Here is a 23,749-nt window from a genome sequence, read left to right as displayed (position 1 = left end):
GATCCATCCATCAGTCGTCTTCTGATCATCCAGCATCGGGCCGCTGAGGCAGCAGGCTTGGTATTCCAGACATCCTTCTCCCATGTAACGCTTTCCAGCTCCCTCCTGGACGATCCTGAGGCCAGATGAGAAACATAATCTCTCCAGCAGGTTCTGAGTCTTCACCAGGTCTTCTCCTCCCAGTTGTTCATACCCTGAAAACCTCCAAGTGGAGGCACCAAGGACGCCTGAACCACCTCAGCTGGCTCCTCTCCACGAGAAGGAGCAGCGACTCGACTCCGAGCTCCCGAGTCCAGCCACCCTACAGAGGAAGCTCATTTTGGACGCTTGTATCTGGAGGAACACCCGTCTGTCCATCTCACGCTCTATCAGTCACGACCCAGAGACACTTCTTCTTCTTCTTCACCGAGCCGAGGAGGCAAAATCCACCGTTTTCCAGCAGAATCTCAGAATCAAAATGAAACCAGAGAGAAAACTGAGCAGCAGAAATGTTTCGTGTCTGCTGTTCCTTCTTCTTCATCATCATGCAACCTCTAATCAGAGATCTGTCCATATCAGGATCATTTAATAGATGAAAATCAATCAATTATCAGAGTGTAACATTTAACCAACCTGCGATCTTTCTCTGACTTCGACCAAACTATTTCTACTGCTTGTTTGTTGCTTTTGTTCCTAAAATGAACCTCAGATGAGACTCTGGACGACAGCTGCTACATTAATCCACCAACACACGACACAGCCAGAGATTAAATCTGTCAGCACAACGTAAAACAATTAGATGTTAATTCAGCAGCAAGCAGTGTGATGTAGAGTCCATACAGGAGGAGGAGGAGGAGGAGGAGGAGGAGGAGGAGGAGGAGGAGCTCAGAGGAGGAGGAGCTCTGAGGAGGAGGAGGAGGAGGAGGAGGAGCTCAGAGGAGCTCAGAGGAGGAGGAGGAGCTCTGAGGAGGAGCTCTGAGGAGGAGGAGGAGGAGGAGGACGGCTGGGTGCGGCTCCACAAACCTCTAATCTGTCCCAACAGGTGCTGAAAGAAACCAATAATTCAACACACAGCTCCAGGTGTGACAGCTAATGCACACACACACACACACACACACACACACACACACACACACACACACACACACACACACACACACACACAGTCAATTACAGAGCGGCTGTGACCCAGAGCCCTAGAATCATCGCGGCGTTGACTGATTGTTTCCTCGGCTACTGTTGTCATTGTGACGGCGAGTAACCTCGACAGGAAGCTGGCCTACATCCCACCTAGTGCACACACACACACACACACACACACACACACACACACACACACACACACACACACACACACACGCACACACACACACACACACACACACAGTTTCCCAAAACAAAATTCACAGAAACACTGAACACCAGAGCGAGCTGCCCATCAATCCTTCCTGCATCGTTCATCAATCAATCAGTCCAGGAAGCGACGTGTATCGACGTTCCCGTCCAGCGATCGGGTGGACGGCCTCCTCCGATCACTCGTCAATGATGTAGAGAAAGTACACATCGATAGAAGACGAGCAAACTCACGACGACAACAACACACAACACAGAGGCTCCAACTCCATCGTTCATCTCAGCGTTCACATCAAACTGCGACTGAAGGTTTCTCACACAGGGCATTTTATTTTGAAGGGTGGCTTCACTTCCTGTGGGCGTGGCCTCCAGCAGCGTGGATCCATATCAGGCTCATCTATCAGCCCGGATCAAACTAAACGAGCTGCGATCGGGTTGTTTTCAGTCTTTCATCACACAGTTACAGACCCGATGAGTCCGCAGACGTTCTGAAGCCGTCGGTTCTGAAGAGAGCTGCGACAGTTAGTCAGCTGACAGGAAGTTAATCACCAATTATGTCAGTATTGATTCATTCTTGCAGTTGTTTTCTCAGCAGAAAAGGTCAAACATCAGCTGTAATGCTCACAATGCTGTGCAACATGCAACTGTTTTATTTTGAAGTCAGCTTTAATGTTTTAAATGACCTGATGAGTAAATCATTAGTTACAGCCCCGATTCTGAAACACTGTCAGCTGCATAGTGTTGCACAGTTGTCAACTCTGTTTGACAACTATGCAACACTTCAGGTTAGAAGCTGGCAGCGACACGACCAGCATCATCATCATCATCATCATCATCATCATCATCAACCAGCAGCATCATCGACCATCTCACCACAAGTCCAACGTCCTTCATCAACAACAGATTCATCTCTGATCATAAAACCTGCAAACAGCAGCTGTGAGACTTTACAACCCAAAGAGAAACACTTCCAATGTTACGAACACACACACACACACACACACACACACACACACACACACACACACACACACACAGACGTACCTCGGCTGTTGGTTGCGAGGTCGGCCACCTTCTGAAAAGCGTCCAGGAAGGCTGCTACAGCGACAAACGTCGTCCTGAGAGACACAACGGAGGAAAGTTTAAGTTACGTTTTCTTATTATTCTGCATTTATAGAATTATAACAGCAAACATCAGGATTCTTCTTCACTGTCTGCAGGATTGTGTCACATTCAGACAGAGTTAAATATGACACTTTATAATGTTCACTGGAGAGCGACAGGTGATGAGACAGACAGGAAACGTGTCCTTCCACTTTGTCTCCTGACGTGAACCCTGATCTTCTCTCGAGGTGTTTATGAGCCAGTTTCAGGCCTCTGAGAGTCTCTGAACTACAGTCGCTCTAAACACAGAGGATGATCTGCAGCAGTGGGAGCTGCATGTACAGGATACAACACATATAAATACACCGGTATGCTCCTTTAAAGTCACATTCTGCCCAAACTGTCCTGATGTGCTGCGGTGAGGAAGAGGAGGGAGGACGTTCATCATCATCATCAGCTGTGACCTCCGCCGACCTCCGCGGCCCCAACCAGCATCTCTGGAGGCGACCGCTGATCCGTCTCACTGATAATGACTTTCTGCTGGCATCATTAATCTCTGCCAGCCGCCGAAGGTTAATTAAGTCGTGCACGTGTGTGTGTGTGCGTGTGTGTGCGTGCGTGTGCATGTGTGTGAAGGTGGATGTTGGTGGTTGTGTGTGTTTGTGTCCATGATGAATTAATGTTTAAGTGTATGTTTGCAGGTTTCTTTGTGCATTCATGTGGTGTGTGTGTGTGCGCGCGCGTGTGTGTGTGTGTGCGTGCATGTGTGTGTGTGTGCGTGCGCGCATGTGTGTGTGCGCGTGTGTGTGTCTGTGTGTGTGTGTGTGTAGAGTCGGTGAACCTGAGCAGCAGGGACGAGGTGAGGTGAGCCTGACATTTAAACACTTAATGATACGGACTGATTTGATTTTCATGAGCTTGGGTCACACACACTCTCAATACAATGTGTGTGTGTGTGTGTGTGTGTGTGTGTGTGTGTGTGTGTGTGTGTGTGTGTGTGTGTGTGTTGTACCTGAGCTGTGACTGTAGTTTACTGGCCTTGCTGATGAAGTCGTCCCACACTGGGTAACTGCCCTGAAGAGAAGAAGAAGACGACACATCAGAATCAATGACGACAGATTAATAAAGGCTTTATTGTGAAAGTTTCATAAAATCCTGTTCTGCAGCTTCACAACACTTCATCCTGTGTTGACGATCACTTTGAGGGGTTTGTTTTCTTTCTCATGTATATCAAAGATGTTATATTTACTGAACTACAGAAACAAACTCCTCCTCTGAACTTCAGCTCGTGTTCTGATCGTCAGACTCGACCAAAACACATTAATCATCAGAAGCAGCCGTGAGCCAACAGACAGCAGGGAGACGGATCAATACCCACCGATCCATAAGCCCCACCCACCCCCGCCCGTCTACAGGAAGCCAAACAAGCGCCCCCGAGGCATGCAGATACAGTTCGTGGGTTTAATATGAGACACATGCACACTAAAAAACAAAACGCTGCAGTGCGGTACGGCTGCACGGAGGGAGGAACCGGGGAGCGCTTCTCATGTCAGCAGGGAGTCCCCTGATGTGTTCGGGGCGGGTGGGGCTTCTCTCTGCTGCAGAGAAACATCAGAGGCAGCTTCACGCTCCGGGTTCTGGAGCTCAGACTCAGAACTGTGTCATCACTTTAAATCAAACACTCCAACCCACATTCACACTTACTACAAGAAGCTGAGAGTTCATAACGTCATCTGTACGAAACTGATGAGAAACGAGTCTCTCACACGCCCACTTTTATATGATTCTACTTAATTTACTAGAAACATGAACGAGGGGGAACAAAACAATGTTCGATTATTCCTTTATGTTATTTCTAAATCAAAATATGTCAAATGTTTGTTGGCTCTTTGAATCAAATCTCTCCTGACTCTCGGTCACACGCTGGTCTCGTCTCCTGGGGTCAAGTTCTGGTTATGATCCTCTCAACCATCCTGATCATCACCAGAATCAGATTTTACTCATTCTGCATGCTGCTGCAGGAGATGGGCACTCTAAGGAGTGATGCTAGAGTGGTGGACGGATATATGGCTGTAATTCTGGTTCTGAAAAGCCCAGTACAGATCAGAAGCAGCTGAAATCAAGACAAGTATGCGAACGTCCCTGAAGCTTCGTCACGTCTCCAGTCTATAGAGCTGTATTTTCATTTTGTTCCTTTAAGAATCTGTCAGAACCAGAGCCAATGTTTTTTTTTGTTCCCCTCATTTCTTTCAGTGTGGACGTGCTGGCTGGTGAAGCAGAGACGATTAAAGTGATCAATAATCAATAATAAGGAACCTGCAGCAACGTCACCTCTATGTTCCTGCACCGCACTTAGTGGGCGTCGCCGAACCTCAGCGTCACTCCTCTGTGTGTGTGTGTGTGTGTGTGTGTGTCTGTGTGTGAGAGTGATGCCCAGCGTCATCGCCTGGCTACCGTTGCTATGGTAACGCTGCCGGTGCTGATGGTGCAGCTGCAGAGGAGCTTCAGACAGAGAAGGATTTGTGGGGAGAGAGAGAGAGAGAGAGAGAGGTGGGGGGGGGGGGAGTCACACGTGCATGCATCAAACACACACACACACACACACACACACACACACACACAGACACACACACACACACACACACACACAGACACACACACTAGCTTTCTTTGTTTCTCTCGTTCACATTCAAACATTCATTTTCTTCTCCGTTTTTCTCCGTCATCTAACATCTTCCTGCTCGTCATCACTCATTCATCTTCTCCTCACTGTCACACTGTGTATATATTTCTATTTAAACCCACATCTCATTACATCCTCTCTCTCTCTCTCTCTCTCGCTCTCTCTCTCTCTCTCTCTCTCTCTCTCTCTCTCTCTCTCTCTCTCTCTGGCGTGCGGCCGGGCGAGGGCAGGGCCACTGCATCAATCAGTCACCGAGGACATAAATTGTCACCGTGGCAACAACCGGAGGCGGTCCTCCAGGAGTCCTTCGGCTCTGTGAGCGACTGCACGGCCTTTAAACAGAGAACGCTGTTTGTTTCTCCTCTGTGTGAGATGCCAACACAGATCTGACTCCCCGGAGCGTGACTGTCTTCTTCTGTGGTGCTAAAACCAATTAAAAAAAAAAGCTTCAGTCGAGGTTTTTCCACCTCTAGGTGAGACTCTGAGGATTCACACCAGCAGCAGCAGCAGCATCTTAAAGCAGGAGGACACCAGAACCAGAACATCCTGCCGGTCCACATCTGTGTGGATGGTAGAAGAGAAGCTGCTTCCTTGTTCTGCCGCTCGACAGAACAGAACCGATCAGAGAGTCGGGTGTGGCTGAAGCTCAATGAGGCACCATTTTACATTATTGTGTTCAGAGAAAACGGACCTGCAGATAAACATTTAGCTTGTAGCTTAGCACGAAGACTGAAAACAGCTGACTGAAGACGGATTATTACCACAGTGCATCTCATTTGTTTAGTCAAGTGTAAAGTTGGATGCTATATGTGTTAATATTACTGATTTAATGTTACATTCAGGTCAGTGTGTCCAGCTGTTGTTGCTTGTTGGACCTTTGAGGTTCTTCTGGAGAATATTCTGGATGGTTTCTGTCTTTGTTTTGGATTGTTGCAATAAATAATATACACACATGTACATCCATCTCTTAACAAGGACGTGAATCTGCGTTTCTTTTTAAAAACTTATATTTTAGGTCCTATATTTTGTTTTATGATTTTATGATTGCATAATAAATAAGACGGGTTAGTGGCTCCAGATGTTGAAGCAACAAGCCGACGTGAGTTTGTTGTGTTCAAGAGTCTTAAAAACCTTCTAATAACAATAAACTCCCTTCAGAACTGTTGGGCCCATTTCAAACGTGATAAATGTCTCAAAACCAGAAGAGCTGCACCTGATGTCGGACAGTGAACGCACCACAGAACCAAACCAGTCAGTCAGAGTCGGTGCCAATAAAACCGACTGACGACAGCAACAACAACAAAAAAGAAGTGACCCATTTGGCCGAGGAACCAAAACCAATGCATCAGCTGTGCTCGTGAGGTTTCCATGACGATCTGGACTCTGACACACAGAACCACCACCTCGCCCGCCCAGAGAGAGAGAGAGAGAGAGAGAGATTATTTTAGCTCAGAGGTGATTAAGACGACGGTTCAGTCCGAGATAAACGGTGATTAGCATTCAGCTAACAGGCTCAACAGCAATACTGTACACACACACACACACACACACACACACACACACACACACACACACACACAATAACAAGGTCACACAGCTACAGTTTGATTTTACTGCAGCGTCACAGCTGCAGCAGTTTAAAATGTCTTTTTGGAAACAGAAACATGATTTAATTGTTACGGTTTGTGTTCTCGTGTTCACGTCGAGAGCTGCAGTTATTAGATTACAACACAATCTGCTTCCTGTCAGCTGTCGGAGCCTCGAAGGGAATAAATGTAAAGTCTGTTCTGAACCACGTCGACCCACATCAGAGGAACAAACAGTGCTGCCCTGATGCGTCTGAACTACAGACGTATTTATTTCACTTCATCTGTGCCTCCATGTTTCACCTACAGCTGCTCAGACACAGCTGGAGCATGAGTTCAGTTTCAAGAAACACTCAGACATTTAGATATCTGTGCAGAATCTCTTAAACACAGACAGAAGACAAACTGAACCACGTGTCTTGTACTTTACTGAAGGATCTCTGTGACTTCTCCTCTCTACACCTGAACACAAACATCTCAACTTCCTCCTCCTCACATTTCCAAAACAGCCTTGTTGCTTCAGTTTGATGCATCTGAGGGGAATTATTTTAATTTGGCGTCACGCACGGCAGACGTAAGAAGCCGTAAACAGACAGAGAGGGAGGCTGGAATGTGGAGAAAAGGCGTGTTAGTGTCTCGTATCTGCAGAGAGTTTCTGATTTTCTCTCTTTGTTGCTGCTCGGGACGCTTTACCAACCCAACATGTGTCTATTTGACGTCCTGGGAATGAGACTCAACAATCAACTGTCTTTGTGGTGCGTTCAGGAACAGCTGGGACAAATCCTACTGATTCTACCTTTAACTTTAATAGTCTTTGAATTCTATTAATATGACGTGAGCTTCAGTTAGCTTTGAGCACAAATGTCCTTCAGAGGGAGACTTTTTACTCTGATACTCTGAGTCCATGTTACTGTACTGGAGGAAACAAGCTGGATCAGAACTTCTACTGTCACCAGAGTCTGTTTTTACACAAGTATCTGAGAAAAGGATGTGAAGACATTTAACACCTCAATACATCTGTGGCTCTGTGGAAACAGAAAGTATGATCTAAGCTTCTTAAATCATCAATTATCCACCTAATTCTGGACTAATTAGTGGATTAACCAAAAGGTCTATTATCCAAAAATTAAATGCCAACAGGTTTGATGAATATACGACCTTCCTCTGGTTCCAGACTCTCACATGGGAGCATTTTGCCATTTTAAATGATTCTACCTGCTGTTCAGATAAAACAAGATATTTGCAGATGTCACTTTGGATTCTCTTTACTGTTTAAAAACATCACAGCAGCGACAGTAAAAGCTTCCGTTCACCCGGAGACGAACGCAGCTCACAGCAGACGAGAGGATGAGCCAGTTCCTCCTCCGGGGGGTGAAAAACCATTCAGATCGGTTCCACTTAAACGGATCAACAGTAATGTGTCGGCTCCCATGTAAGCGGCACAATGATGTGAGGATGATGAACAGCAAGGAGAAACACGAGCGCGTGGATGTACGACACTCTCTTCATGCTCACTTTACTGGAGAAATTATAACGTTTAGGTCTTTTACAGTCTGACGGAAGATGAGTGTGACGTGGCATCATTTTCTCATACGCTTCTATACAATCAGATTTATTTTAAACCAGCAGACACTTCTTCTAGCTGTTCATTATTAACGACAGACAGCCGGCGTGATGCCGACTTGTCTTCATTAACTCAGCGGCTGTAAAATGTCTCGTTGTTTTTCTTTAATTAAGCAGAAGGATGAAATCAGGAGTCCGTCAACACAAAGACAAAACCTGAGGACGTAAAACACGATCAGAGGAGAGGAGCTCCCTCCACCCACACGACGAGGGAAACCTGTCTGACTGAAGAGATGCAGGAGTGACGAAGACTTTGATTCAAAGAGGAAGAGGAGGAGAAAAAAGGAGGATCAGAGTCAGATAAGGAGGCTGGAAACACTGAGAGGAGAGCGATAAAATGAGGACAAGATGGAGCAGGTGACACAAGGAAGAGGAAGAAGAGGAGGAGGAGGAGGAGGAGGCCAGGCTGCAGGGAGAAAACAGGACGACAGGACGACAGGAGGAGGAGGAGGAGGAGGGGGAGGAAGACAGGAATAGAAAGAAGAGGAAGAGAGGAGGACGAGGGCGTGGCAGCTTTCCCAGGCCTCCCTTTGTGAAGCAGCCACACTACACCTGTTAGGAACCACCTGTCTGTTATTGCGTCACCGCGGAAACAGGTGTGTGTGTGTGTGTGTGTGTGTGTGTGTGTGTGTGTGTGTGTGTGTGTGTGTGTGTGGCTGCATGATACCCCTCCCCCGACAACACACACACTTCTAGCTACATCGACATAAACACACAAGCAAATACAGAGACGACAAGAAAACAGTAAAAACCAAATGACTGAAACGGACATCAAAGTCTGTGTCTGCAGCTGCACTTGAACGCACCACAAAGACTGCAGACGACCGCCAAGTCGCTCCAGCGTTTCCCGCCTGCGTGAGAGGAATTAACCCTCCACACCACCAGGTGGCAGTAGTCCGTTTTCAGAATTCAAAGATACAATTTAAGGAACCTAAAAAAAGGAGTCAGGGTCGTCACGTCTCTGAATCCTGCAGCTGCATTAAAGTCGATAACGTAGGTGTGATCAATAACGTTAACGATGGCTCCAAACCATAAAGTATCCAAGTTAGTCTCGTCAGTGACGTGTCAAAATGTCTGCCGTGAAAAGGATCTATGGGAGAAACATGCTAACACCCAACATATCTCCATCGTTTGACTTCACAGGCGAGTTAAACATCGTTTTGTTCCCCAAATTATCGACAGGGTTGATGATATCATGAGCTGGTCGGACCAAAATACAGCTGATGAGACCACAATCACAATTCATCTTCATCAAGACGTTCATATGTTGAGATTAAGCTTCAACACATCTGTCACAACAGTCCAGCACCAACACATGATTCAGTGACGTAATGACCCTTTAAGTTATCATAGGATTGCTTCTAATCATCATCAATTCAGCGATCGTCTTCTCTGTTCATCAGTTAATGTTGAGGTCTGAGATTGTCGACTAAAATCCATCAAAATCCCTTAAAATGAAAATATTCAGTCAGTTGTCCTGTGAGGTAAAGAAAGCTGGATGTAGGTCATGTTTTCTGTTCATCAGTCGATCAGTCGATCAGTGTTTCCTCCTGTCTGTGCAACAGAAGCGTGTCTGCTGGTATTTGACTAGATGATGTTGTATAAATATACGAGTTCCTGTTCAGCTGCAACACAAAATGTTGGCTTTTCTTTTAAATATGCACATTTTTAAACCAGGTTCTGTATCACAAAATCCATGATAATTAGAAATGATCATGGATTTACAATAAAAGAATAATAAAGAATAATAAACATGGCCGCTCTCTGCTTCTGTTCATACAGGATCACAACTCATGATCATTTTCATTCATTTCAGTTTGTTTCCATGTAAGATGAAGAGCAGCAGCAGATCATTTCAGTCTACAGGCTGAATGTAGGTCACGTTTCTGTTGATCAATTCATCAATCAATTAGTGATTCAGCTCTGATGTCACTTCCTGAATGATCTCATTAACAAGTGTGTGTATTTATCTAATTAATGCTTTACATTCCTACAAGTTCCTTTTTCATCTGCAGCACAAAATCTTGTCTTTCCTCTTAAATTACCAGTTTTTTAAAGCAGGTTCTGAATGAGGAGTCGGTGGATCCTTTGTCACTAATGCTTGTACCTGCAGCAGGACGAAGCTGCTTTACACACTGTCATCTTTTTATCTACTTATTTATTTATTTATTTGGAGGAAGCTGCAGGCAGCAGAGCCTGAACACACCCACCTCCTCCTCCCTCATCTCCTCCTCCCTCACCTCCTCCCCCCTTCTCTCCTCCTCCCCCCTTCTCTCCTCCCTCCTTGATAATTACCAAATTAACGCTGATGACGCCTGAAACCAGGAGAAAATGTCTGTTTCCTGCTCTGATGCAACAGGACGCACAGCGGGGCCCTTCTCTCCCAGGGGCCCTCACACTGATCTGAATCTGATCAGATCGAATAATCATCGTGTTGATCGTGTTACCTTCATGTCTCCTATGACGGTCTGGAAGAGGCCCCCCAGCGCGCTGCACTCCCTCTCCATCACTGTCTCCATCTTCAGCGGTGTCCACGGGTATCACAGGCGGTCACTCGGAGCCCCTGACATCCATAAATGAGGCGGCAGCAAACAAATAAATGAAGAAGAAGAAGAAGAAGAAGAAAAGAAAAAATGCTCGGTGCTGGTTCAGACGCTCGGACTCGTGCTGCAGGGTTTCCCCGGCTGAAGGAGCGCTGGAGGCGGGCAGGAGCGGCAGCAGGAGCCGGCGGTCAGTCTCCTCTCGGAGCGGGTAAATCCATGTGTGCGGGAGGAGACGCGGAGTGACAGCAGGAGCCCGCAGGAGAACTTCACACACACGGAGCTGCGCGCTGCTCGGCTCACGGAGGGCGGGGGCGCGCCGGGAGAGGCGGGAGCGCGCGTCTGTTGGCCACGCCCCCAGCGGAGGAGGATTTTTATTAATGAAGTTAAATCAAATAGAAGGAACGTAGAGGACGAATCAACCAATCAACACCGTGTTTATATACAAATATAACATGTTGAACTCTTAAATAAAAGTGTTAGAATAAAGGAAGACTGAAGAAAAAGAGTCAACATGGCGAAAAACAACACTTATATTTAAATTAAATGTTATTCATTGATGTAAAACACAAAAATAAAAGACAATAATTATAATATTAGAAAAACATTGTTAAATAAAAGAAGTGGATGAAGAAAAGCTTCAATTATTCTTAATAGAAAGAAAACTTATGATCACAGGTGTCTTTAAAAAAACAAAATATCATCACATAATGAAAAAAAGTAAAGTAAAAAGAAAATGAAGTGAGAATAAAGTAAAGATGTCATACTGAGAACTAAACTAAGAACTTCACTGAATGTAAATGTCAAAATCAAGTCAAATTAAATTATAACATTGATCTGTAAAATGCTGTTTGATGTGTTTCTTCTTATATCTCAGAGTTACAGTCAGAATAGATAAAAAATTAAAATAGAAGAAATTAAAGAAATTATATTTTCTAAATCCTTCTGCCTCAGTTTCACATTAAAACCTTCTCATGACTCAGATATTTAAAACTACGTCGCCACCTAGTGAATATTTCTCTGAAGTGCCTGATGAAGATAAAAAGTTAAAGAGGAGGACATGAAGAATGAAAATGGAAAGTTCAGGACAGTTTCAAACAGGAGACGGTTCATTTGCAAAGCAACATGTTAAAGGCAGAATGGGGAGAAATACTTTGAGACAATACATTATTAGATCTAACATTATATTATAAATACTGATGCAGAGATGTATGAACAGTATTTTCCTGTTGCGGTTGTCTTTATGTTTCAGTCCAAACCTCTCAAAGAGTCACGAGGAACTCTGCTCCAAAACTTAAACCTTTCACCTCGCTGGTATTTACTGTATTTACTCCTGAGGTTTTTATTCCGACACATGCAGGAAAATATCTGCATTAGTCCTGGAAATGTGTTCTTGTCTGTGTCATTGTGGTAACTTCAGCTTCTGTATTCATGTGATCCTCAACATGAACTGTCACTGCTGACCTTCATGTAGGTTGGAGGACACCTAGTGGTGAAACTCAGTCAGTGGCGCTCCGGCTGTGTCCTGAGGGAAACCTTCTCTGGCTTCATTTAATCACATTTACAGCCAATTATTCCAGAAAGAGTTCATATGACAAATACTGTCTTAGCTCGATGTCATTCTGCAGATTTGAATCCACAGCTGCACAGCATCACAATGAACGACAGAGACGAGATGCTGCTGCAGTTGGCGTCCGTCCACAGCAGCCGGGAGGGAAAACCTGCAGACTTCTGGCTCTAAACTGAATCTTTGGAAGCTGGACTGAAGCCAGAGGGGCTGACCGGCTCTCTGGAAGGAAGATCTGGGATCAGATGGTGAAGCTGGCAGAGCTTCAAACAGTCAAAGCTGTGTCATTTTAACCACACAGACTCGCTGCTTAATGACAGGGAGCAACAACAACACACACACACTGAAAGTCAACGGGCTCTGTGTTATTATCTCCCTGAAAACAGGAGAAGACTGAACTAATAACAGCTATCAGAGAGAGAGGGGGAGAAAAAAAAGGGACTGAAGAAGTGGGAGGAAAGCAACAAGACGAGGAGATTTACAGCATGTTCAGTCAGGTTCAGAGGAGAGTTTATCACATTATGACTCAGTGAAGAACTGCATGAAGAGGAAAAACATCAGTGCTTCAGTTTCACAAGCGTTTCATCAGCAGCTGCAGCGGTTCGTCTACAGAGTGACAATGAGCTGATCAGAGATTCTCTGATGCTGCTGAAGGCTGAATGTCTGCTGTGACGTCCCTGGAGGAGGAGTGGACTCAAGTTATTAACAAGTCAGGAGGAGAACCAGAGGAAGTGATTGTAATGTTAAAATTAAAAGTATGTCCCTTAAAAGATCAGGCGACACCAGACCCACAGATCAAGTTCTGACTAACAGAACCAGTGTTGAGTCCTTTTGGACCTCCTCGTGATTCTTTTCTGACCTTCAGGTGGACGTTGTTGGACTTTACCTGGGAGAAGACAAAACAGACAGTAGGAGAGAAAAGTACATGTTTGAATCACACATATGATGTTTTGTGAATTAAGAAGATCCTTTTTCAAATCAATAAAGTCTCAATTTGTAGTTTTCGTGTTGAAGCAAGACCAACATGGAGCCAACTGGACTCACAAAAGGTCATAAAAAGTTTAAATCAGAATAAATCTGCTCATGGTGACGACTGCAGCTCTGTGAAAGCAGAGCTGGTTCTGGTTCATGTGAGATTCATGGTGAAAATAAAACATTTATCACTAAGATTTTATCAAATAACGTCCCATGAAGGAAACCGGAAGGGGCGGGACTTTGTGCTTGCATCATGGCCCCGCCCCATTTTGTGTGAAACAGCTTCTCTGATGGTTTGACTGGCGGTTAAAGCTGCCACTCGTCCTGTTTTTCCCAGAATTGTTCTTTTTCATCAGCTGTCCCAGGAAAATATAAATCTCTCTCCAGGACACAATTAGATATCAAAAAGATTGACCTTTCTTAATCCCATTATCGTTTCTGTGTTGGTTCTTTTAACATTTGTATTATTTTAGCCTCTTCTGACAAAACAGATTGAAAGATGATGGTGGTGTGCACCAAAAGAGGCAGTCTCACTCGTTTCCCCGCATGAACTTGGAGCATTTCTCTCCAAAACACATTAGGGGTGAAACAAGAAGTCTTTGCTTTCAGATCAATTTGATTCCAATTGAGCACAACAGCAACTGATTTAAATCATGAACACCCTTCAAACATAGAAATAAACTAGTTATCCGATTCTTCAGGGGTCAAATTTGCCAAAATTCAAATACACATTCTTTAGCAGCACTTTAGTGTTGCTCTACTCCATTTCGGCTCCTTTTCCAGCACACTGCCTTGCTCAATGAGCCAGTTTATAAATGTCAAGCCTGGCATCCAGCACAAGTAGTGTAGAAAGCCTGTAGAGAGTCTAACAACATCTTTACTGTGATAACAAGCAGCTGTTTGCTGAACTGAGCAGCCCACGGCTGTGAATTTCAGATCATGGCAGAGATTCAGCAGACTCAGTCTTGACTCTTGATGCCTGCCCTCTGTAATTTTCCCCGAGTGCGACCACCTGCTTGGCAAACTGCCTCAATTGCCAGTCAGCTTTAATTCCATTTTGAGTGTTATTTCTGCAGCTGGGTGGAAGAATCAAGACTGCCATGTTTCTGCTTTTGGTAGTAAATGTTCATGTTGCAGTTTACAAATGAGCAAGACTGAAACATTAGTCAAATCATTAAAGAGACATTAGAGTCAATGCAATATCAAGTTTCTCAGTAAAAAAGTACTGGATTCGTCTATTGAAGTGACAGTGGAGCTATGACTTTAGTAGCACATGTTTAAAGACATTGTACTGCGTCATGTTACTCAGTGGTTTCAAATGACCTGCGGAGACAGAGTGCCGTTCAAGGTACTTTATTGAGTGTTGTGAGTTGATGCCAGGACCGACTGCCTTCAGAAAGAAAGTCAGGAACCTGAAAACAGAAAATGCCATTATGCAAAACTGCAACATTTACCTTAAATTCCTTATTAAAAAACCAGTTACAATACCTAAGGATGGTAAAGTCTGTTGTACACAGGAACCAGTGGTCTTTGCCATCTGGGGTGCTGCAGTGATGCCATTGGAATTGGTCTAGGATTTCTTGGAGCAACACCCCCCTGGGGAAGTGGAATATCCCACATACCAGCTTTGCTTTGGAGAACGCTTGGCTGGGGCTTGGCCGGGTACGCCGGCTGCTGCTGGTGGGGCTTGGCCGGGTACGCCGGCTGCTGCTGGTGGGGCTTGGCCGGGTACGCCGGCTGCTGCTGGCCGCGGTTGTACACTGATGCCATTGGTCGAGAGCTGCTTGGCGCAATATCATCCTGGGGAAGTGGAATATCCCACATACCAGCTTTGCTTTGGAGAACGCTTGGCTGGGGCTTGGACGGGTACGCCGGCTGCTGGGGCTTGGACGGGTACGCCGGCTGCTGGGGCTTGGACGGGTACGCCGGCTGCTGGGGCTTGGACGGGTACGCCGGCTGCTGGGGCTTGGACGGGTACGCCGGCTGCTGGGGCTTGGACGGGTACGCCGGCTGCTGGGGCTTGGACGGGTACGCCGGCTGCTGGGGCTTGGACGGGTACGCCGGCTGCTGGGGCTTGGACGGGTACGCCGGCTGCTGGGGCTTGGACGGGTACGCCGGCTGCTGGGGCTTGGACGGGTACGCCGGCTGCTGGGGCTTGGACGGGTACGCCGGCTGCTGGGGCTTGGACGGGTACGCCGGCTGCTGGGGCTTGGACGGGTACGCCGGCTGCTGGGGCTTGGACGGGTACGCCGGCTGCTGGGGCTTGGACGGGTACGCCGGCTGCTGGGGCTTGGACGGGTACGCCGGCTGCTGGGGCTTGGACGGGTACGCCGGCTGCTGGGGCTTGGACGGGTACGCCGGCTGCTGGGGCTTGGACGGGTACGCCGGCTGCTGGGGCTTGGACGGGTACGCCGGCTGCTGGGGCTTGGACGGGTACGCCGGCTGCTGGGGCTTGGACGGGTACGCCGGCTGCTGGGGCTTGGACGGGTACGCCGGCTGCTGGGGCTTGGACGGGTACGCCGGCTGCTGGGGCTTGGACGGGTACGCCGGCTGCTGGGGCTTGGACGGGTACGCCGGCTGCTGGGGCTTGGACGGGTACGCCGGCTGCTGGGGCTCGGCCTGCATCTGTATTCCATAACTTGAAACTACAGCCGACTCATATGCATTTCCATTTGAGTTAGGTTGATGTTGTGGCTTCTCTCTTGGTTTCTGTTCGATCAATGAGCCCGACCCGTAAGTAGAAACACTTCCCTCTGGACTGTAACTAACTACTTCCCTCCCATCAGAACCACTAAAACGTCCTGCACTGGCTGCAGCCCTGTCAGGGTAACTGTGTCCCCAATGACCTCTGGGCTGTGTAGCAGTCTCATAACTGGGAGGAGCAAAAGCAGGTTTATGGCTCCATGGAAAATCTTCAGCCAGTTGGTAGTGCTGTGTGCCACTGTAGCCTCCACTTCTGAAGCTCAGTGCTAAGAAGAGAAAACATTTGAGGTCAGTTTGAGAAGTTCAATGGAACTGCAGTTTGTTTAGCATGAATTCTTACCGTTTGCATGCTGCACAAATCCAAACAGTGAGAGCAAGAGCACCCTGAAACAGAAGAAAACATCACAACAAAACCAGGCTCATCATGAAACATTTCCTAAAGTACTGAAAAGTCACTCTACCTCACACAAAATCCAGAAGCCATTATCTTACAGCCGAAACAGAACAGCCTGCTCGTAGACAAACAACAAAATCAGAAACTATGGTCTCAGCTTCATGACTGCTGCTGCCAACAGTGGCACCTTTTCAAATGTCCAGTGGTGCCGCCTCACTCTGATGAGCTAACTGGAGTCAGGTTGGTGGATCAACCTGTGCAGGTGTTTCCTCGTTAGCTAACGAGCTAAGTCCCACCAGTGTCAGCTAAGAATGATTCATTCTCCCTCAGCATTGACGTACATCCTCTGAAGTGAGTTTTTGAGGGGATAGAAGAGCATTTTCTTTGACATGTTGTGTATTTATTGTGTTTCATGTTTTTATCTGGATGAATCTCCCCCTCTGGAAAAATAAAGATGATGTCAAAGGTAGTTTTGATTTTAGATGTTTTAGAAGCTTTGAGATTTCTGCCACTACCAAAATCCAACAGAGGTTACGTTTGACAGAGTATTCCTTCAGTAAGACTGTTGGAACTGTAAAGTAATTCCATTCCATCCAGCTCTTTATCTAAAAACAGGACAATAAAACTAACGACTGTACTGAAGAAGACTTTGTTGTTTTGTTTTCCTTCAAAGTGAAAACTATCTAGTTCTGTATTCTGCACAATCTGTTGCTGGATGTGATACTCTTGGATGTAATAAAAAAGTTTGACTGTAATTACAGCCCTTTTTTTTCTACCAGCTGATGTTATGTCAACTCTATGATCTTTGTTTTTTTCCAGCACTCAATTTATAAATGCCAGACCATTAATGTCGTGAGAAGCAGCAGAATTTAACTGCGATGAGTCATTTGTTTGCTCTCGACTTCTATGGATTCATTTGCTTTACAATACTGCTGACAAAGTAGATCATATATTGACTTTTTAGATTATAAAGAATCTTAACAATTGTTACAGGTTCAGGTAGCCATGCATCCAGCTCTCCTATTGGCCGGCTCTGACCCGTTTAGGCTCTCAGGGCACCGAGGGTGTTGTGTTTACTACTGGAACAAAGCGGCTAGATGCTAACATGCTAACACCTCTGCAGCTTTCTATCTTTGACATAATGTTTCCTACAGATGGATGCTGTATATTATAGACAATTGTTGTATTGTGTCAGAGAAGAACGACAGCTGACAAAAGATGAAACACATTTTATTGACCATCATTCACATTACTGGTTTCACAATAACGTCGCGCAAACACAGTTTCACATGTCACCACGTCACGAGGAAGCAACACGTCACGCAGTCAGAACAGATTTCTTACATCTTCTAACTGGTGTTTAAATCCTGGTGGCATAGATCCACAGTGAGAACACATTATCTCGGTCTTTGCTGGGAATTTTAATACAGAAAAATATATAAAATCCTGGAATATACTGTTCTTATGTTAATACATCGGTCACCAAACTGAGAGCCTGTCGGGGAGGACGGCAGGACGGGAGGGAGGAGTCAAAGCTGCACGTTAAAATGCAAAAAGCAAAGTTTAGATGAGGAGTCAGACGTGTGAATGTGTGAATGAGGGTTGGTTAGCTGAGTTTGAGGCCGAGGCAGAGAGCCAGCTCGTTCTTCTGGATCTTTCCGTCTCCGTTGATGTCGCAGTGACCCATCAGGGCCTTCCTGAACTTGTCCAGGTCTGTGCCGCTGATGCTGGGCTGGAGGAGGGTCGACACAGAGGTCAGAGGTCAAAGACAGCCTCACTTAGACTTAGACTTTATCTTAGAGGTAACTACTGAACTTTTACTCTGCTACATTCACAGGTTAACTAAGTTCCTGGTTACTTTCAGGCCTGTAGTTCATCTGATCCATTAAAGTCTGACTCAGTGTGTCAGGTAAAGTCACATCAGTATATTCATGATATTTTACCTTCACCAGCTCCATCATGTCCTTGACAAATCCATCCACTTCAGGTCCCTCCAACGCTCCTGTCTTACTCTGCATGCAGACACAGTGAAGAGTCTCTCACAGTTATCAGGAGACAAGACAAATCTAACTATTGATAAACTCGTATTTTATAGATTCAAGCTCCTCTGCAGAGGTCTCTGGGCTGATAAGGATTCTTTTTTTTAAAGAAATCAAAAGATATCAAAAAATGTAAACGGTTGGAAAGAAGAAGATTCACTTACAACATCATAGTGAGCGAATATCTTCTCAAAGTCTCTCTTCCTGTCCTCCTGACTGCACGCCTGACACCAGAGAGGTGAAGTAAAAAAGCATTAAACATTTACACAAGACAGCAGGAACGTCTGCAGCTCACATCATGAAAACATTTCTAGAAACTTACGTCCATCTTAAACTTCAGTAAGAAGTTTTCTTTCAGGGCCAGGATTCTGAACAGAGACAGATAATAATTGTAAAAGAAGATCAGATCAAGATGGATTCAGTGATTCTCCTCCTGGTCACGTGACACATCAACAGTACCTGGCCAGGTCGTTTAAGTCCAGTCTGCCGTCCCTGTTTTTATCAAACATCTTCATCTGCAGAGAAACAAGTCAGATTTAACCCTCGGTGACAAGACGGCGTCAGCAGAGCGGATATCTGAACATATTACCATGGTGTCGGTGTACTCCTCCAGCTTGTCAGCTGTGATGGACTTCCTGTGCTGGAGGAAGAGGTCCTGCAGGAAGCCCTGAAGGGACAGAAAGGACACAATGCTCACTGAGGCTGCCGTCCTCAGATCAGTCTGCAGCAGAGTTCAGCTCTCAGTTACCTTCAGCTCATTCGCTGAGATGTAGCCGCTGCTGTCTGTGTCGTAGTTCCTCCAGATCTACACCAACGAGACACAAGAAAAGCCACAAATACAAATACAATCAATATAAACTGTCATGATTTGTCGACTTTTCTGTTCTCCCGACACGTGAAATGTTCAGACAGCTCATGAAAATGGACAAACATCCTCAATACTTGAGACAATCTGATCAAGAGGATATTTAGTTTGTACAAGTAGAAGTTTTGGTCTGATGGAGGCTCCAGATGTCCAGTTCTCCAGTTTGATTTTGCCGTTGAGTGAATAATAATGTGCTTTTAGTAACCAGCTGTAGTTTCAGTGTCGGCTGCCCTCCGTGACCTTTGACCCTCACCCGCATGAACTCCACGCTGTTGTCCAGCGGCGTCTCTCTGCGGAACAGAAGCAGGAAGTTCTCCTCCTCCGGCAGCATCACAGTGGCCAGCTGGGAAAAAAAATTATATTTACCCCTGAACACATCGTCAGCATTCGAAACAACCATCAGCTCACTGTCACGTCAACAGCTGAACAACAGAAACATGTGAGGGCTGAAGGGTTATCGTACCTCCTCCAGGTGCAGACGTCCGTCAGCTGCAGCGCTGTGAGCAGACGTGAATCTTTCCCTCAGTCGTCTGATGTCGTCCTCAGTTATCTCCTCCCTCTGAGAACGACACACACTTCTGTCACTTTAACTCTGATTGAGCTGAATCACAATGATTAGCACACAAACCAATACCTGTATATTTATAACTCCATCTGACTTTACTGCCCCCTGGTGGAAGCGTTTGATAAAACACTCTCAGAAAACCTGCACGTGAATATAGATTTGTCTAAAATGTAACAGATTAAAGATTTAAAGAAACGTGTCAGATCACATACAAACTCTACAAACTTATAAGCTCAAGAGATGAAACAGCAAAGTTCAGATGTGAAGCTGGATGCTTTAATCAACAAGAGGACGTCGAGATGATAAACATAAAACGCAGCCTTGATCTTTGCGTCTTTACCTTCATCCCACATTTTGCCAGCATGTGTTGGAAGAAGGCGTCCAGCTCCTTTTCCTCAATGTGACCGTCATCTACAAACACAACGAGGCTTCTGGTCAGAATGGAGTCTCTCCCTTCTGAATCTAGTCTCACAGACAAACTGTATTCTGATAAATCCAGAGTTTCAGAGCTTTGTGTCTTTATAATATATATATGAATACAACTAATGACGTCAAAATTGTTGTTTTGCTTCTGGCTAACCAGTGAAGCTAACAAACAAAGCTAACAACCAAACAGGCGACAAAGAACTCTGAGAAGAACCAAAACTGAAAGTTAAAGGAAGAAAGGACAATTTATGCTGTTCCACTTTGTTTACATGTGGCGGACCCTGCCACCTCTCTGGCTTCAAACAGTGTTCTTGGACTCTATGTTCCTCTGAGAACAGCTGGTTTATTGACTTATCGAAGTTTGTTTTATTACCTCATTAATACTGTAAATATATATAAACAGTTTTCTCTCCTGCGCCCACCACGCTCAGATTATGATAAATCTATAATAAATGTAATAAATCTGATGGACCAAATGGAACCTGACACCGGGCCACGCTGGGCCGCCCTGCTCTGGTGTTTCCGAGCTGCGTTAAGACAACTGGATCATTTATTCAATCACTGCGTCTGTAATAGAGACGGATCACCAGATAACCTTCCTCTTCCTGGTGGCAGGAAAAACTGTACAGAGATAACGAGGTTTATATGGACACAGATGGATTCAATATTCTGTAATTATTACATCCTGCAGTCAATATTTACTTCATAATGATACGCTGAAGCAGAAAACTGTTCAACATTTGAAGTAAAAGTGTTACAAAAAATACCAAAAGTCCCCAAAAATGGTTTGAGTTCAGGATATATAGTTATATTCTATATTTAATCATATGTTTGTGTATCATTGTCTTCATCACTTTAATGTGCAGTGCTTTTACATGACTTTATACAGAGAGGGGAAGCTTTCCATTGATTATATTTTGTATCATAATTGATCAAAGTTTCTATAAAATAGCAGGAAATGAAAACTTTCCTCCACTGGTTATTATCAAGTATGTATTGTTGTGTTGGGCTGGAGGTTTTTACTGCAGTTCAGTTTGTTCACTTTAGATATAAAATGTCTAAATCACATTAAATAATGTTAAAGCCTTCAAGTTTAAATCTATATGATGTCAGATCATGTCATCATCACTCTTCTTACCGTGTTTGTCGAAATGTTGCCAGATCTGTAAGAATCGAGCGGCGTCCAGACTGTCCAAGGCCCGGTCCATGGTGCTGGAGAACCAGTCCAGAGGTCCAGAGATCCAGAGGTCGAGCTGCCGACCACGACGCAGGAAGAAAAAGTAGAATAACAAGAGAAAAGATTCTTCCTGAGACGTGGAGCGAGAGAGAGAGATGATGTTATCCACTGATGATCAACTGATCCTGAATTCTGCCCAATGAGACTGAAGACGGATTCAACAGCTGGTATAAGAAGAGGAGGAGGAAGAAGGAGGAGGGAGGAGGAGGAGGAGGAGGAGGAGGAGGAGGGAGGAGGAGGAGGAGGAGGAAGGAGGAGGAAGAAGGAGGAGGGAGGAGGAAGAGGAGGGAGGAGGAGGAGGAGGAGGAAGAGGAGGAGGAGGAGGAGGAAGAAGGAGGAGGGAGGAGGGAGGAGGGAGGAGGAGGGAGGAGGAGGAGGGAGGAGGGAGGAGAGAAGGAGGAGGAGGAGAGGAAGGAGGAGGAGGGAGGAGGAGGAGGAGGGAGGAGGGAGGAGGAGGAGGGAGGAGGAAGAAGGAGGAGGAGGAGGAAGAAGGAGGAGGGAGGAGGGAGGAAGAAGGAGGAGGAGGAGGAGGAAGAAGGAGGAGGAGGAGGGAGGAAGAAGGAGGAGGAGGAGGAGGAGGAGGAAGAAGGAGGAGGGCGGAGGGAGGAAGAAGGAGGAGGAGGAGGAGGAGGGAGGAGGAGGAGGAGGAGGAAGAGGAGGAGGAAGAAGGAGGAGGAGGAGGAGGAAGAGGAGGAGGAGGAGGAGGAGGAGGAGGAGGAGGAGGAGACGACAGAGAGGCTGTGAACAATAAACCAGTATTTATTGGTATAAACATACAAATACAGAGGTGTCACATTTCCAGGCACAGAAACAATAAAAACATCATTCAACTGAATTTCTTTTAAAAAATGATTTCTAAAAAATATTTTCTGCTAAAATGAAAACCGTCACCGTGAATCACAGAATGGAAATCAGACGTTTCAACACAATGTTTCATTGATAATAAATCAGATTCTCTGCTCTTAATACTATAATATTTAACTGATAGAAACCCCATTTATTTTATACACAGAACCAAATCAAACTCAGAGGAATGTTAGTACATATTTACATATTTACACTGATACTTAAACATCAGTAAGTGCAGCAGGACATGATTAATGGACCGGTCTGTAATAAAAAGCTGTGTGTTGTGACAACACAGCAGCGTGTTCAGTATCAATCTGAGTGTGATTGCAGAAAATAAAGATGTAGGAAGGAAACTACATTATGTTATCGCAGGTTTTAGATGAATTGTTTCTGCTGCGTTCACGTCACGTCCGATGTACGAGAGCTGTGAAAAGGATTTTAATGTCACCGGACGACTCGACACATTAAAGCCTCATATTCATTCATCTGGGCTGAAATACGGACGTGTGCCGACATCAGACTTTACAGGAAGCTCTAGAACTTTTACTGCTGACATGTGGATATGAACAGAATTCACAAGTCAGAAAATGTTAATCACCGTAAACCCGATCACCAGGAGAAAACGTTGGCTGCAAAAACCGCACGTGTTCAGATTTGTTCATGTCATAAAGTCCATCAAGAGTTTTTTAACAGCTTTCAACCATGTCTCACAATCTTTGTATTGGTTTATTTATCATTATGCTTCTTCTTCTTCTTCTTCTTAGTAGTATTATTATTCATATTATTCACACTGTGAAGACTGAGCAAACTTCTGGTGATGAAGATCTTGTGATGGAGTTGAAAGCTGCAGAAAACACTCAGAGGGAAACAACACAAGAAATGTTAAAATTTACTGATTTGATGTTTCTGATTTTTACCAGACGCATCATCTTCTCTGTGTCTTTGACATGGAACTAAACCTTCAGCAGTTTTTATCAGTTTAGCATCATACGCAGTGAAAACTAAAACAGTTTAGGACTCATTTGTTTCAACTTGAATAAGAGATTATATATTATATATAATATATATATTATATATTATATATATATATATTATATATTATATATAATATATATATTATATATATATATATATATATATATATTATATATATATATATATATATATATATATATATATATATATATATATATATATATATATATATATATATATATATATATATATATATATATATATATATATATATATATATATATAT

General features: G+C 44.9%; 3 protein-coding genes across 4 annotated transcripts in view; all 3 read right to left on the bottom strand.

Annotated features, from left to right (window-relative positions):
• LOC119016987 (protein MTSS 1-like) overlaps positions 1-13,253 on the bottom strand; it is a 41,867-nt gene extending 28,614 nt beyond the window's left edge. For both annotated transcript variants that reach the window (XM_037093384.1, XM_037093385.1), the window contains exons 1-3: positions 10,776-13,253; positions 3,449-3,510; positions 2,377-2,450 (exon numbers count right to left, since the gene is read on the bottom strand). In XM_037093384.1, coding sequence (XP_036949279.1) covers positions 2,377-2,450; positions 3,449-3,510; positions 10,776-10,847 — 208 coding nt within the window. In that variant the 5' untranslated portion in view covers positions 10,848-13,253. The remainder of the gene's footprint in view (positions 1-2,376; positions 2,451-3,448; positions 3,511-10,775) is intronic.
• Positions 13,254-14,747: 1,494 nt separating this feature from the next.
• Positions 14,748-16,692, bottom strand: LOC119017135 (sporozoite surface protein 2-like). Its single transcript, XM_037093587.1, has 4 exons — positions 16,575-16,692; positions 16,454-16,497; positions 14,899-16,379; positions 14,748-14,822 (listed from the first exon to the last, which is right to left on the bottom strand). Exons 1-3 carry the CDS (start codon positions 16,595-16,597, stop codon positions 14,899-14,901), a joined length of 1,548 nt encoding a protein of 515 aa, XP_036949482.1. The 5' UTR covers positions 16,598-16,692; the 3' UTR covers positions 14,748-14,822.
• A 1,029-nt stretch (positions 16,693-17,721) lies between these two features.
• On the bottom strand, positions 17,722-21,791 carry LOC119016856 (secretagogin-like). Its single transcript, XM_037093177.1, has 11 exons — positions 21,541-21,791; positions 20,317-20,387; positions 19,875-19,970; positions 19,665-19,754; positions 19,295-19,351; positions 19,136-19,213; positions 19,006-19,061; positions 18,869-18,914; positions 18,711-18,770; positions 18,451-18,519; positions 17,722-18,239 (listed from the first exon to the last, which is right to left on the bottom strand). The coding sequence occupies exons 1-11, from the start codon at positions 21,608-21,610 to the stop codon at positions 18,114-18,116; spliced, it is 819 nt and encodes a 272-aa protein (XP_036949072.1). The 5' UTR covers positions 21,611-21,791; the 3' UTR covers positions 17,722-18,113.
• Positions 21,792-23,749: the final 1,958 nt, after the last annotated feature.

The sequence above is a fragment of the Acanthopagrus latus genome, chromosome 3 (assembly GCF_904848185.1).
Source record: "Acanthopagrus latus isolate v.2019 chromosome 3, fAcaLat1.1, whole genome shotgun sequence".
NCBI lineage: Eukaryota > Metazoa > Chordata > Actinopteri > Spariformes > Sparidae > Acanthopagrus > Acanthopagrus latus.
The sequence above is the reverse complement of the archived record's forward strand: the minus strand, read 5'-3'. Positions and strand labels throughout refer to the sequence as shown.